The sequence below is a fragment of the Suillus subaureus genome (genome assembly GCF_016647635.1).
Source record: "Suillus subaureus strain MN1 chromosome Unknown BJ212scaffold_3, whole genome shotgun sequence".
NCBI classification, from domain to species: Eukaryota; Fungi; Basidiomycota; class Agaricomycetes; order Boletales; family Suillaceae; genus Suillus; species Suillus subaureus.
In genome coordinates, this window is record NW_024538559.1 from 57848 (window position 1) to 71847 (window position 14000).

Sequence of the window (14000 nt, forward strand, 5' to 3'; positions counted from 1 at the left end):
CAGAGGCTTGGACAGCTCTCCACCAATCGCAACATTATCGCATCATGGCTGCCGGAAGTTGCAAGGCTCAAATGCATGTTGAATTCGCCAAAAAGTTTTTGCAAAAGTTTCTGGCCTGGCGACTTGTACATATGTCGTTGGTCTCGAGACCAGATTTTTCGTATCCATTAATAAGGTCATCGTTGGAGAGTTGTATGCCACTCTATGTACTAGTACCTCTGGAGTCGCTAATATGCTCTGGTGTGAAACTGTGTGAAGGAACACTAGTTGATACAAGCGGGCGCTACTATGGCATATCCCTGGAAGACCAGCTCATAGTGATTATGATACAGCAAAAAATGATCGGCATGACTGTGACCAAATCTGGAAGAATGGAGGAGCTCTTGGTCCCATGAAGTTGAAGAACGTAGTTTGCATCCATTGCTGCTGGACTGTGAGGAACTCTAATAATGCCTTCATTTGTTATTGAAAACCAATCTCTCCGCATCCATATCGCCCTTTCAGAACACGAGGTTCCGATTTTCATGCGAACACGGACTGTTTTAGAAATTTGTGGGGCATCGCTTGGGGAGGGGGAATGAAGACATGCGTTGTTGTCAAAACCAATGATGAGATGAATGGATGACATAATGTAGCTTAACCTTATTTTCGAGCAGGCGCATCGATAAGGAGGCGACGAGGCGGGCTTGACTTCCAAAACCAGCCATCGAGGCGCATCGATAAGGGTTCCACCAGTACTTCCTGTATAACAGCGGCTGTAGTCGACAAGATATCAAATAGTAAGGTACGCGCTTCCATGGAAGACGCGGGTGCGATATGATTTACCACTTACCTGTACATACTCTGTAGGGACCTGTAACAGCCTGTAACTTCTTTGAAATCATGATGGAGTTCCGAGGGGGTTAGGGAAGTTCCGTCCTCTTGGAATCTCACCTGATGGCGAATGCAAGACAAGTGGCTACTAGCTCCGAAATAATTGTGTCTGTGAACACACTAGAGCTTTCCCTCACAAGCGCTGAGCCTTAGTGTTTGACCCTCGGAGCCGCCCTGATCTCGGTAACTATCCCCTTGTTTGTCTCTGTTTAATACAAAATACAAAATCTCTTTTTTGACTCGATTTTGCAGATCGAACATTGCCGTGCCATTCCACAGTCAGGCAAGAAGACAGCAGATCTTTTGCTCATGTAATGCTCGCGTGGGATCCCCCATGACGGTTCTCGTAATTTAATAAAAGGAAGCCTCTGATCGGGAGCGTCGTGGAGGAAACGAGACACTTCTGTCAACTTTCGTTTCTCTCGAAACCTTTTTAGACCCGACAGTCGGACGGAGGCAATGTGAGTGTGGTCCTTAGCGGTGCATGATCTTGACCCCCCCGTCTTCATCCGCGAACCGAGACTTGCCGACTTTCAGGATTGTCCTGTCCCGTATACAAGGGTCAAAGAACGGCGGCGATAATCGTGTGTACGGAAACGGACTTAGCTACTAGATCTATGTCCTGAATTGAACATCAACGCAAGCACATGTGAGAGCCGACATTTGCAAATCAGATGAGTACTTGATTGGAGTTGATTGGTCGGGTAATTGAAAGGTCCTGACGGTCGTACTACTTACCTACGAGCGCGATATAAATCCGGGTGATACAAAAAGTTGGCCCAGTTTCTGTTGCATTGTCGCCTCTATAACACCACAATATTTGGTTCACCAGCCCCCATTTCATGCCCCGCCATACAATTTCTACGCATATGTCTCAAATAACTGATGGCGACGTAGCTTTGATCACTCCCATCTCACCGTCAAATGCACCTTGGGACCAGTGTCCCTCATCATACCCTGGAAATGCAATGAACACTATCGGGTGGAGTTATTACTCTTTACCACCGTCCCCGCCTATCTCTATCGGCTCAAACATCACCGACTCTCCTGGACCTGTATCCAACACAACTCCTGACTCTATGCGAGAGAAGGAGCAACAATTGTGCTTGCCGACGCACCAGGTGTTTGACTTCCCTGAGGTGCCAAATATATCGTCACCTTCACCATCCGTCTCTCCGCCACTCTCAAAGTCCTCTCAACCATCTATTTCCCTTGACACTCACATGCACGCGGAAGGGCTATCTTCCCTTCCTATTGCAGGCCCTTCGAAGAGACCGCGAACTGGCGGAGAGCGTATCACCACAAAAGACTTTGTGCCACCTGATGTATCGGGGCTGAGCAAACGCGAAGCACGTCTGGTTAAGAACCGTGCCGCTGCTTTCCTCAGTCGGCAGCGGAAGCGGGAAGAATTCGAGGCTATGGAGATGTAAGTCCTCACATTTACTCTTGGGTACATGACAGGATGCTAAATGATACCCGCTTCATCGATATAGTCGCGTCAAGGACCTGGAGGAAGATAACGTGCGGCTTCAGACTGCTGCCAAAAGAGGACACGGCTATGATGAATTGCTCCTGGAAGTCGAACAATTGCGCACTCGCCTTTCTGCATCTGAAAAGAGGGGGCGCGAGCTGAAGGCCGAACTTTCACGAAGGTCAACCAGTGATATCCATGTGAAGACAGAAAATTACGAACATTCTTTGACTCCGGTCTCACCATCTGCCTCGCTGCCGATGCACTCCCACCAGAGGTCTGGAGCAAGTCTCGGCCTGATGGTAGGCAAGCTAGTATTTGGAAATCAAAATTATGAGACCAATGATCCAACAGCAGGTTCTCCTATGCACGCTACCGTCCCTTCTTTCCACGTCCCCTAGATCGCTTCCGACCACATACTTTATTCCCCTGACGGATCCCTCAGTTCTGCACCCCTCGTGCAACTTCGACTACAGCTCTATCATCCCAAGCGACTTTGAATGGGCACCGCATCCCGACGGGGGAGCGGTGATGCACCTTGGTTCTGGCGATCTCGGAAAGCTTTCTTCAAGCGCTGGTTCTTCGTCCCCTCGCAAAGTCGAGATTCATTCCGAAGCCATCAGAGCTCTTGGGGGATTCGAAATTTCCTTTGACACTAGTCCAGCCAACGACGGAAAAATTCAGGTTCGGATCCACCCTTCCCAATCACACCATATCAACCGGGATCCCCAACGTGCACCCCCATCCTCAATGCCCATGTGGTTCGAGTCAGCACCAAATAACTACGGCCCTGCCTTTTCAGCTGCCTTGACATTTACTGCATCATCGACACCGGGATCTTCTTTCGTGCCGTTAACTAGCGATTTTGACTTGGATCCTTTTCTGGGTGGAGTCCACGACTCAGGAATGCCTTATGGCAGTAGTGGACCGGCATTCGGCCATCATCCATCCGACTGCCGTATTTGAACATATACCAGGGTTTATGAACGGCACTCGCAACGACTTCTCTAAACACCGTTCGCGAGTTACCATGAGAAACCTCCCGGCTGTCGGGATGGAAGGAGAGTGGGAGGTTCCAGCCTGTTGATTGCCACCGCAGTTGGTCAACGACAACTATTACTTAAGTACTATCATTTACTTTCATTCAGCTGCTTTGATTGAAGTTACCTGGATAAACCGCATTGGAATTTACATCACTAGTATCTACTTTACTGGCTTGAGCTGGCCTTGAAGCAATTGCTCGCATTATTCTTTCACAAACATGCTGGATATATAGTTTTTACGTAGGCTTGGCAGATATGGAGGAATGCGCACTCGGCGCGTGAATCTCAAGGTGGCAGAGCCCCGCCTCAGTTTCCTTCCTTTTGCAGTCACTGAGCAGAATCATCCTCACCGCCGAAATAATTGCATATGCATCAGCAAATAGTCCAGACTCCGGTGCCACCACGTTACAGTGAGGAAGCTATACTTGTGGGGGATGTAGCGTCCACTGGACAGGACCGATAGCAGCACTTTTCTCCTCTTGTCCGTGACCTTTCCCGGTGATCGTACCGGTTCGGCCCCTGACTAACGTAGATTTGGCTTCAAGTAGAGTGTCGACTAGCGTAGACCAGCGTCGACTCATTTCATTGACAGCAGCAGCGGTGTTCATTTAGCTAGTAGTTTTACTCACGCTTAAGGTTTCTTTTACACAAGTCTAATTGGTTGATAACCTTGTCGTCTCCGTTCCCAATGTTGGCTGGATAGCGTGTACATCGTTGCTTTCTGAACTAGCAGTGCCGGCTTCTTCACCCTCCCTATCCTTGCCCTTGTCCTTCTCCATGCACGATCCGTCGTCTGGATATAGATTGTTCTGCTCTATGTAGTCGATGACGGCCGCTGGGAGGAGATACTGTACCGAAAGACCCCTGCGAAAGAACAGCCGTACCTTCGTCGAGGAAACATCGTTCTGGACTAGCTGAGCGATAGGGTAGATGTTATTCCGCCAACGCGCCAAGCTGTCAATCGCTTGATCCAGGGAGGCCCCTGTGCGCTCAATGACAAACGTTCCATGGCGTCCAAGAATATCATCGAGCTAGAAATCAGTACATTAGACCGCGGCACATATGATTTTTGAAAGCCCTACATCATCATGAGACCAAACGCCCGGCTCAGACATGGTGCCAATCAAGTCTGAACCAGCAAGGAGCATGATCTGAACATCACGGTGTTCACCATCTCGAGTGGACACGCCACCAAGAACCGTGTTAATTTCGTAATCAAAATGATCAAGCACAACAGCTGTGCGTTGATAATTCTGCAATGCCTCCCAGGAATCGACCATTAGCCACAATGACTCCTGCTCTGTGGCGAGCATACACATTTTAACCCTGTTTCATGCGGAATATATCAGTATTGAAATGTTAGATAGTTGCACAATCCAAAACTTCGAAGTTTCAAGTTGGGGGATAAAATTTTAGCCTTTCCGGAACCTCGGAACACTGGAGACACACACATATATATATATATATATATATATCAGAGCGTCTTTGTAGAAAAGTGTGCCTCCTTGGGTTGTGAGACCTCGTGAGACTCACGGTCGTGGTCCACAAAAATGAACGCGATAATCTGGCCCGGCCCGATTACTTGAACTGGAGCACCCCTTCAGGGAAAAGATACAGTCTCCTTCTAAGCAAGATAGACCACAGCTGTGGTGCCCGGACACATGCTATGGGAAAAAATAATAGCGGTGTACTTACCGATGATGTGCGCTGACCAGACCCGCTTTCTTGTACCCGTCACTGACCGGGCTGAGATATCCACCGACAATCTCAAAATTGGTATTCTGCCGAATGAAATCCTTCGCGATCTCAAACATCCGAAGGTGGTGGTATGTGATAGGATTAAAGGAGCCGCATGCCACCAAGACGACGGGTTGCTTCGTGGAGGTATGTAGAGTGCGATGGAGTCGATGAGAGGCTAAAGCATAATTTAAGGGATTCGTCAAGGCGGCCGTCTTGTGCACAGATACTTGAGCTGCCATAGTGGTGCTGGAAGTAGTGTGGAAATGATAGTATACTTTTGGAGTGCGAGCGCCTACGTGCCAGGAGCAACGTTCCCCCTTTCTGCCCCGGTGAAAAATCTCCGCCTTAATGGTAATCACAGGCAACTTCTGAGAGTTCAGTGACATGCTATTGACATTACTGTTATGAGCAATATCATATGCTCACAAACATTCGGAAGACATGTGCATGATATCTGGCGTCTGAAGTGTTTCACAAGTATGAAACGCTGTAGGGCGATCACTGATATATTACGTAATCGAGTAATTTAAAAATAATCACGTGATCAGTGGGACCCGGCAACCGAGGATTCAGGAAACTATGATGGCATTCGACTCGGACACCCCGGCCGCCCCCGCCAATATTTATCGATGTTTATCCATCACCCTAACCTTAGAGCTTCAATATCTTCGGTTCGAACCCAGATTTTGCTTTATGGCTTTATCTTCGGCACAATCATGTGCACAAGCGGGCATCTTCGCTGGGTCTCACAATCATGTGATTCAGCACATGTATAATAAATCCCGGCGTGGGAGAGAAACCCATTCCTAGATCGGTGCCTAGACCCTGGTGACTCCAAATAGGGCAAGGTCCATCACGTGACCGGACTCCGCTCGGTATACCATAAGGAGTAGTTGTTCACTCTCCCCTTCGTCCAGGCGAAATCCGTAAACCCACGACTACTGTAACATTGTCAGGGCCAACAAATTTGAACCAAGTCGCGACCCTAGACCTGTAATCGCTTACTGTTCGTTACTCGCTCAACCGCAGCTTCAAGTCGAGCCTTTTTACATCTTACATCACTCGAAGCTACTGTGATGGTGCAGAAAATCAAAACATCCAGGGTAAGGTGATTAGTCGGTAGCACCGAACCGCAGTAAGCATGTTCATCCTTAACTGCTCGACGAAGTCGGTCATGTGATCGTTAATTGGTCATATCTGCTGACGATGCGATTTCCGTGGGGAGTCCGACTCTCCGAGTCGTGGTGGCGTTTACATATAGACTGGTAATTGTAACTAACATCCTAACCTTCCTTCGTAATCAATGTTACGAGTTCAACTTTTCAAGTTTATTACCGTTTGGTACCCTAGGTACTCATTGATCCGAGTCGTAGTTTCAGTCCCCAAGGCATCTGGCAAAAGTTACAGCATAATCATGAGGCTCAATGACATTGGCATCGCCAATATCCGGAGCTGTGTCTAGGGTAATTAACCGTGAAACATTGATGTGAACCATGGAAGGACCTTGGACTGCCATCGGAAACATGGTGAGACTACTTCCTTGCCCACACCATCTTGCCCTTCACCCAGGTGCTTAATATGTCACCTTGATGGTCAAGTACCACCAAGTCTGCGTCTGCACCGGCGCGCAGCGTACCCTTCTTGTTCTCAATGTTAAGGCACCTAGACTTGTATTTAGGCAAGGCCTGCGGAATTAATTTTTCACTTACCTTGCAGGATTGTAAGTTGCACATACGATGGCTTGACCAATGGAGCAGCCCGTGTAGCGCACGAAGTTCCGTACGCATTTGTCGAGGGTGACCACGCTGACGTTCGGCCATTAATGTAGAAAACAGGTATGTAGTGTAAACAAACCTTCCGGCAAGGGTGGTGGTACCCTCTATGTAAAGCTTATCGCCCTCCTTGTAAAATCGACGGCCATCGCGCCAGTCGTGAACACCATCCTTGAGGTGCGGGTCCAAGATCTTCATGGCTGTGGGAATGTCAGTAAAGCAACTCCGCAAAACAATGGCGCATACCATCGGTAATCAAGATGCACCCGTCTGGATGAGCACTGTATGCCAGCTACCGAAGATATCAAATACAACCCAGATGCACATCAACAATAAGAACCCACTCTCACGGAGTTGGGATGAGAATGAATCCCATCCACGATAATCTCATAGAATGGTCGATCGAACAGTATAGTCGTCAAATCTTTCTTTGGCTCACTTTCGTTTGGTTGTCTACTCCCCAGGGGAATTGCGGTGATAGCGGCAGAGTCCAGGCTCGCTATCGACTTGCCTGTGGGAAGGAGAAATTTCTTGTGAGCTTGTTCCGCAAGGAGCATGGGTGTCTGAGGGGGTGTCTTAATCTCATCAAATGCTTCCGATATATGATCGATTAATGGGTCCTTGGTGATTGGAAGCGAAGATATCGAGGCATTGAGGGCACTGATGATAGCGGAAGGAAATGGCAAAAAAGCTGAAGACGAAGGAGATAGATAAGGAGAAGCTCCAAGTAAACCAATGATAGACGGGTCGCGATGGTGAAGCTGTGGCATTGCGTTGAAGAGATGTGTGATGCATCTCGCACCATTCCGTACTGCTGCAGTTGCAATATCCGTCGTAGCCATGCTATCTTCGTTAGGAGCAACTTAGTATCGTCAATTTTAACAAAATCATACCTGTGTCCAATATTGAAACAGATTCCACGCTTGCTGGCTTCGTTAATAGCCTCCATAACGCCCTCGACCTCAGGCGCAGCTGTTATAATGCGCACACCCACAGTGTCGTAGAGGGTGTCACCCGACATGAGCCAGTCTTCCGCTTCTGCTAGGTTCTCTGGACTGTAAATAGACTCGAAAGTCTTGAAGCCTTCTGAGGCAGGTATGATTAACGCGGGCGAATGGGCACCTCGTTTGGACATCTGTAGGAACGGCCCCTCAGCATGCCACCCGAGGAGGTGTGCTGCGTGTGGAGGTGACCATGGACGAAGCAGGTTAAGAAGCTTGGGGTAAAAGGCCTTTTCTTGAGTCTGTTATAGTACACATGTGTTATTGCGAACGAAACACCCAAGGACTGGATGCTTACGATAATCGTGGGGACCAAGCTAATGATCAACAAAGAAATAAGGTGCTATGAAGGAGTGGGTGGCAGATGTATTGACAACGTACGAAGTCACACCCGTCTCAACAATTTTCTCTGCGACCAACTTCAACCCATCTCGATAAGTTTGGTCGTCGCCTTCGTAGACAGAGAAGTCAAAACCAAAGCCTCCATTGATCTGAATGTCAATAAAGCCTGGACTGTTCAGAGTAATTTAGTTTGTTACTTAGCAGGACCGAAAATACGTAACAAGGGACGTCGGTTAAACAAGTTCCAGGCTTATTGTGTCTGCCCTACTCTGCCAAGTCCAGGACACTCACCTTAAGATGTTTCCCCCAAGATCAATAATCGTATTCGGACGCTCCTTGCGCAGGAAGAAGGTTCGCTAGGCACGAATAAACGCTAAATCGGACCCAAACACACGTCTATATAGTCTGGGCAAAGTGACCCACCTGCGCATCTAGTATGACACCACGCCGCTCATCAATCCACAAATCCTTTTCAATTAAACCACCGTCTTCCTGCGGGAGGAAGCAATTTGTGAAGCAGATAAGGTCATTCGATGTTGTCGCTGCCATGGCAGATGACTGTAATTATGCAAGAGGCTGGGACAATCACTACTGACACAGAAGTACTAACGGCTAGAAGTACTGACAGCTACATTACTGGACGGAACAGATCGCCGATGGTCCATACCATATCATGTGGAATACAATCTCTAGCGCTCATGCAAGAGCACGTTTGAACTCGTGAGTTCCATTTAGTTTCTAAGCGTGGCATCCTCGGCTTCGAGAGATTATTCTGATAGGCCACTATCTTTACAACTAAGGAAACCTTGGAATAACTGGCAGCGCCCAGACATTCACTGGCAACGATCTCTTGTGTAGCCAGCACAAAACCGCCGTCGAATCTATAACCAATGACCCAGAGAATACCGGCACACCAACGAATATGTTCCAGATAATGTTCGTCTGCGACTTGAGATGCCTGATACTTTGCACGACTCACAATTTCGTTGTAGTCCGGGCTCCTCGGAAATCGCTCTCGTGGGATATGGAGGCGGCCCGGTAGGATGGTCCCTGGGTAGAAAATGTTCCAAATCGTACCTGATACCAGCGTGTACTAGGTTTGGATGCTACTTATGTGTTTGCGTGTTCCTGATACTCGGAAGGTGGCGACCTGCGCCACCTGAGAATATTGATGGAGAGCACCGGACGACGTCAAAGCCCTGGGTCCGCCAGTGAAACTCGACATATTTGTCGTGAAGCTGTGCGTTGCAATGAAGACCACTGACGAGATTGGCATTCGACTCACTTCCCGAATCTGGCTTAGTACGTTGAAATTCTGCTTTGCTGTAAACGGTCGAATGAAACTGGCCATTCATTTTCTTGGCGAGCGCAAACATTCTCCGTAACGAACGGGATGTGGTGATTCAAGCAGTTTCTCCTCTTTACTTGCTTACCAGCCCCTTCGGTCATCAGGAAACCTCGACTTCCTCAGTCCTGTCTAACTATAGAGACGCGACACCTGAGGACTGATCCAGTGTATAGAGAAGTTCCACGATAAGCTGACCAGCATGCCGACCCTGTTTGACAACACAAAGTTTTCCTCAGCTCCGGCTCTGGAAGCCCTTCCAAACGAACTACTCTTGCAGATCATCTCCGAAGTCGTTCTCTCTTCTACGTGGCCTGACCACAAGCTAGAGCAAGCATCACCTATTACTGGCACCACCAAAACGGGCTGGAAGGGACTCAAAAGCGCATGGGAGACACCAAGCGGCATCCACGCTGTGACTCTGACCTCCCGTCACCTCCATGACCTCGCGAACATTGTGCTGTATCGCACTGTAGTTCTTGATAGAGAGAAGGATGTCTTGCTGTTTCGAAGAACTGTCAATGATGCTCGAAAAGCGAGCAGGCCTGGAAGAACGGGAAAGGTGGCCATCACTTCAGCCTTCCTGCGAAATGTTGTGAAGCGCCTTGCAATCACACATGCATCGACGTACACTGATCTCGCGGTGTTCACGCTGCGAAAACTAGGCACGAAAGTGTCCGACAGCGACACTGCCACCATCATTACTGCATGCCCTGGAGCATACATGATAACCGTACCTTCTCAGTGGGCACACGTCCTGCGCGACATTGGGAAAACTGCAGAGGGTTCAGAGGAAGGGGGGGCGCCTGGAAACCTCAATGTTACCGAGCTTCTCCTGAGTTCTTATGTCGACTTCGCCAAAACATGTTGCATGATCCCTCCAATTGCTCAATGGCGGCCCTCGGCACCTTCCACACCCATCCATTCCCTCCCGGCGACACCGAGTACCACGCGTCCTTCAACCCCGAATTCCGCTATCCAACATGACTCCACCAGCGCTTTGAGCGATTTATCGCCGGCTACTATATTCCACCACGTTACCCACCTTTGCATCGCGGAACCAGCTCAAGCATGGTATTCACCGCTTGCACTTCTAGAGGTTTTCCCGTCATTAACGCACATTGCACTCCCCCGTCGCGCGCACGCAAACATAGAGAATGACGAACTTTTCATTGGGGATGTAAAAGCCATTCTACAGGAGCCAAGGATACGGGTGGTTATCATCAGTATTTTCCCGCAGACCCTAGTTGGAGCAGATCAGGATGAAGCCGTCAGTCGTGATGCAGGCGGGCCGCTAGATATTAAGGACAGCACCATTTGGCTCGCTGCGGAAGAGCTGAGAAAGGGGGACGGGCGTCTGTTTGTTGTCAATGGACACTCGGGTAGTTGGAGAAAAGATTGGCAGGGACCAGCAGTGGTGGCGAGCCCCAGAGGCCCCGGAAATTGGTGGAGGAAAGTTATGAACACATAGATACGGCCACTGCAAGTTTGCGAGACCCCGTACATAATTTTCACCTGGTGCGAACATAGAGTAAAGCGCGTAATATATAGACAGATCAGAAAACTTCGATAATTCAATAGCAACACCACCAGAGAGAACCCACCCACACTGCCAAACATCCCTAACATAGCAAACGAGGGTACGCCCGGGGGCAAGACGCAGCGCGCGCGCGTGAGTCAAAAATGATTAATGAAGCCTAATGAAACATCGTGCTTGCCAAGCCAGACACAAGGAATTCACTATGTGCAATAAGTTGACACGAGAAGCAGAGCCACCGGCTGAGCCATCCCGTGTGGAAAATATATAAGTAACGTACCAGCATAACTCGTCACGGAAATTCGGAAACGGAATGAACTGTGATGAACGTCGGCAGGAGATGAGGACGTCAATGAATGATGCCCAGAAGCTCGACCTATTTGCTCTCCATGCCCGAGACTATCTTCAAGGCGTAGACGAGAGAATTTGCAGCGAGAGAGAGAGCACTACATCATAGTACGCGCGCGCCGCGACTCCCACTCAGACAGCACGTGACAACAACTTTTGAAGCAAACGACGAACATTATCAGTGGAAGATTCAAATATTGATGTAAGCTAGTCGAACCTGTTTTGTGGATTTACAACTGTGATGGCCAGGAGAACAGTCCTTCCCTCTCACAAACTCTGTCGCTGGCTGGGGTATCTGGGCGAAGCTCTTCGAGGCAGACCAGGCAGACAGCCGCGTGCATACGACTCTTCGTTCAGCTGGTATCTATTGGATTGGATGCAGTCAGATGATGTGACTATCTCTCCACGTTGTCACTCTTGTCTTTTCCGTCTTGAAGCGTGCTGCATAAACGGTGCCAAATTGTAAGTGAGGCCTAGTAAGGCTGCGTACCGGTATATGTGAGGATCTGAACAAGCATATATAGACGCCCGCCCATGCCTCGTGGGTCACTATCCGTGGTCAGCTGCGGTCACATATTTATGTGGTTGGAACTTGAAGCTTGATCTCCCAAGAAATCGATGGCATCGTGGCATTCAGGATCATTTTAAGATGTAGCTCCACATTTCCAAGAAGAATATTTTTACATGCCGCTGCCGGGCTCACATTACGTTGACATTGCCTGCCAAGAGCATTGCACGCTAACCATATACGCCAGTCTCAGACTTTCAGACTACATATTGAGGGGATTCCCCTCCCCCTCTGGCTGTGCAAGTGAATGCCGGTAAATGACAAGACTCAAAACGCGTAATATTCCGAGAAGACGTCTTGATTGCATCACCCTTGGTCCAAGCACATCGGAACCGTTTTACATAAATGAACACCGCTTACCACACCGTGAATAGGAACGCTGGCAACTCCTTTGTTAGTGCCTCGGAATCGGATCAAATGTGACCTACACGGTATAGCTTTCTCCAAGGTTCACTCTTGGCGCTTTGACCTTTATACAGCACGGCCCAAGTTAAATATGATTCCTGTGACTACCCTTAACCCAACATCATTTGTGTCCTCACGACTGCACTGAGCACTATAATGACCTCACGACGAATCCATACGACTGGAGGTGAGGTTTTTCATTAGCTTCACCCGAATTGAGGCACTCAAAATGTTTCCATGGACGAGCAGAATTGGTTCGAGCAACCAGCATTGAATTACCAACTCATTCCCGCACAGAAACGCCCGGTGTGTTCAAGCAACTGGGGATTGGCGGACACTCGGAGGAACGCGAACGCGAGTTTGATGTCATTTTTCCTCCCAGAAAACGTATGTCGCAGTGCTTTGAATGGAAGAGTTCTGCTGACTTTCCGTGCAGGCACGCAGAAGGAGCAAGATAAGGAAGACGAAGAGGCTCGTAAGCGCGCAATGACAAACCTCGTGAACTCGTGGCAGGAACGACTGCAGCTCATCAGTGTAATTGTGAGGTCATGGCTTGCCTGGTGACTGACATTCATCTGATGAACAATTTCCTTGGGCGTTGCACAGACGACATTCTTTGCATCCATAGAAGCAGGGATGTTGGTGCCAGTGAATACTGATCCGAACGCAGTCGATGCCTTGCCAAGTCTCCTCAAAGCTGCAAATGCAGGATTTTTGGGTGCATTGATCATGCACGTCTATGCAGGTAAGTTAGGTTATCACCAGGGCATAGTTAATGACTCATTCGTGCGCGACACGTTGATTGCGCAGCTGTCCTATCATTCCTTGCGGCTTTTCTTTTGATCCGATATAAGCTGAAAGAAGCCTCAAACGAAGAGTTATTCGCAGAAGGCAGAGCCAAAGGATTTCAAATTACAGCATCTCCAGTGAATGGTTCATTCCACGTCCAAGACATCGAGAGAGACGCCCAAAACAATGATGCCCAGAAATTTGACCCGGAGAACTCGCCACAGACGGGCACATCAGATAACCACGCAGATACCAAATATGCGCCCCCAGTGCTGCAGCGGATGGGATCGCAACCTGCGGAACCTCCTATATTTGTTAGGGACCCACACCTGGAGCAGGTTGGCTTTTGGAGTCCTACGATTTCATCGCATCTCCTGAGTCGCGTACACGCCCTGTGCATTATCCTCGCTGGGGTTGGGTTTATACTCGCAATCATGGGTATCATGACATACGCGTGGGCGCTGCAACCAAAGGAGGTTAGCATTTTTGTGACTGTGTGCTTCGGGGCCGCTGTTCTTGCGATGGGGGTGCTTCTTCTACCTGATCCCTAGACGTTGAGCGCGACTCGTCGTTATTCATTTCATTTCTTGAACTCTGCTTCCCCCAAAAACTTATACCTCTGTACATTTCACATCTATAATCCTCATAGACTTCTTGCATACATAATATCAAGTATCTCACAATAAGGTTTTTCAAATGAACATTGTTGAGCGACTGATTCATAAATGGGTGACTATCCGTAGGCCTGAATAATGCGAAATAGAAT

General features: G+C 48.7%; 5 protein-coding genes across 5 annotated transcripts; 3 read left to right on the plus strand and 2 right to left on the minus strand.

Moving 5' to 3' along the window:
• The first annotated feature begins 1549 nt into the window (after positions 1–1549).
• Positions 1550–3001, plus strand: BJ212DRAFT_520297 (uncharacterized protein). Its single transcript, XM_041343391.1, has 2 exons — positions 1550–2299; positions 2367–3001. Exons 1-2 carry the CDS (start codon positions 1716–1718, stop codon positions 2743–2745), a joined length of 963 nt encoding a protein of 320 aa, XP_041198057.1. The 5' UTR covers positions 1550–1715; the 3' UTR covers positions 2746–3001.
• Positions 3002–4040: 1039 nt separating this feature from the next.
• Positions 4041–5366, minus strand: BJ212DRAFT_1260650 (uncharacterized protein; the record flags this gene model as incomplete). The annotated part of the gene is made up of 3 exons (XM_041330126.1): positions 4041–4418; positions 4470–4713; positions 5083–5366. 3 exons carry the CDS (start codon positions 5364–5366, stop codon positions 4041–4043), a joined length of 906 nt encoding a protein of 301 aa, XP_041198058.1.
• A 1293-nt stretch (positions 5367–6659) lies between these two features.
• Positions 6660–8791, minus strand: BJ212DRAFT_1261359 (carbohydrate esterase family 9 protein; the record flags this gene model as incomplete). Its single annotated transcript, XM_041330174.1, has 11 exons — positions 6660–6789; positions 6837–6932; positions 6982–7099; positions 7146–7191; positions 7244–7337; positions 7407–7742; positions 7793–8142; positions 8199–8217; positions 8282–8413; positions 8534–8598; positions 8666–8791. The coding sequence occupies 11 exons, from the start codon at positions 8789–8791 to the stop codon at positions 6660–6662; spliced, it is 1512 nt and encodes a 503-aa protein (XP_041198059.1).
• A 998-nt stretch (positions 8792–9789) lies between these two features.
• On the plus strand, positions 9790–11058 carry BJ212DRAFT_1475649 (uncharacterized protein; the record flags this gene model as incomplete). Its single annotated transcript, XM_041339261.1, has 1 exon — positions 9790–11058. One exon carries the CDS (start codon positions 9790–9792, stop codon positions 11056–11058), a length of 1269 nt encoding a protein of 422 aa, XP_041198060.1.
• A 1543-nt stretch (positions 11059–12601) lies between these two features.
• On the plus strand, positions 12602–13785 carry BJ212DRAFT_1475650 (uncharacterized protein; the record flags this gene model as incomplete). Its single annotated transcript, XM_041339262.1, has 5 exons — positions 12602–12632; positions 12695–12832; positions 12882–12985; positions 13052–13190; positions 13256–13785. 5 exons carry the CDS (start codon positions 12602–12604, stop codon positions 13783–13785), a joined length of 942 nt encoding a protein of 313 aa, XP_041198061.1.
• Positions 13786–14000: the final 215 nt, after the last annotated feature.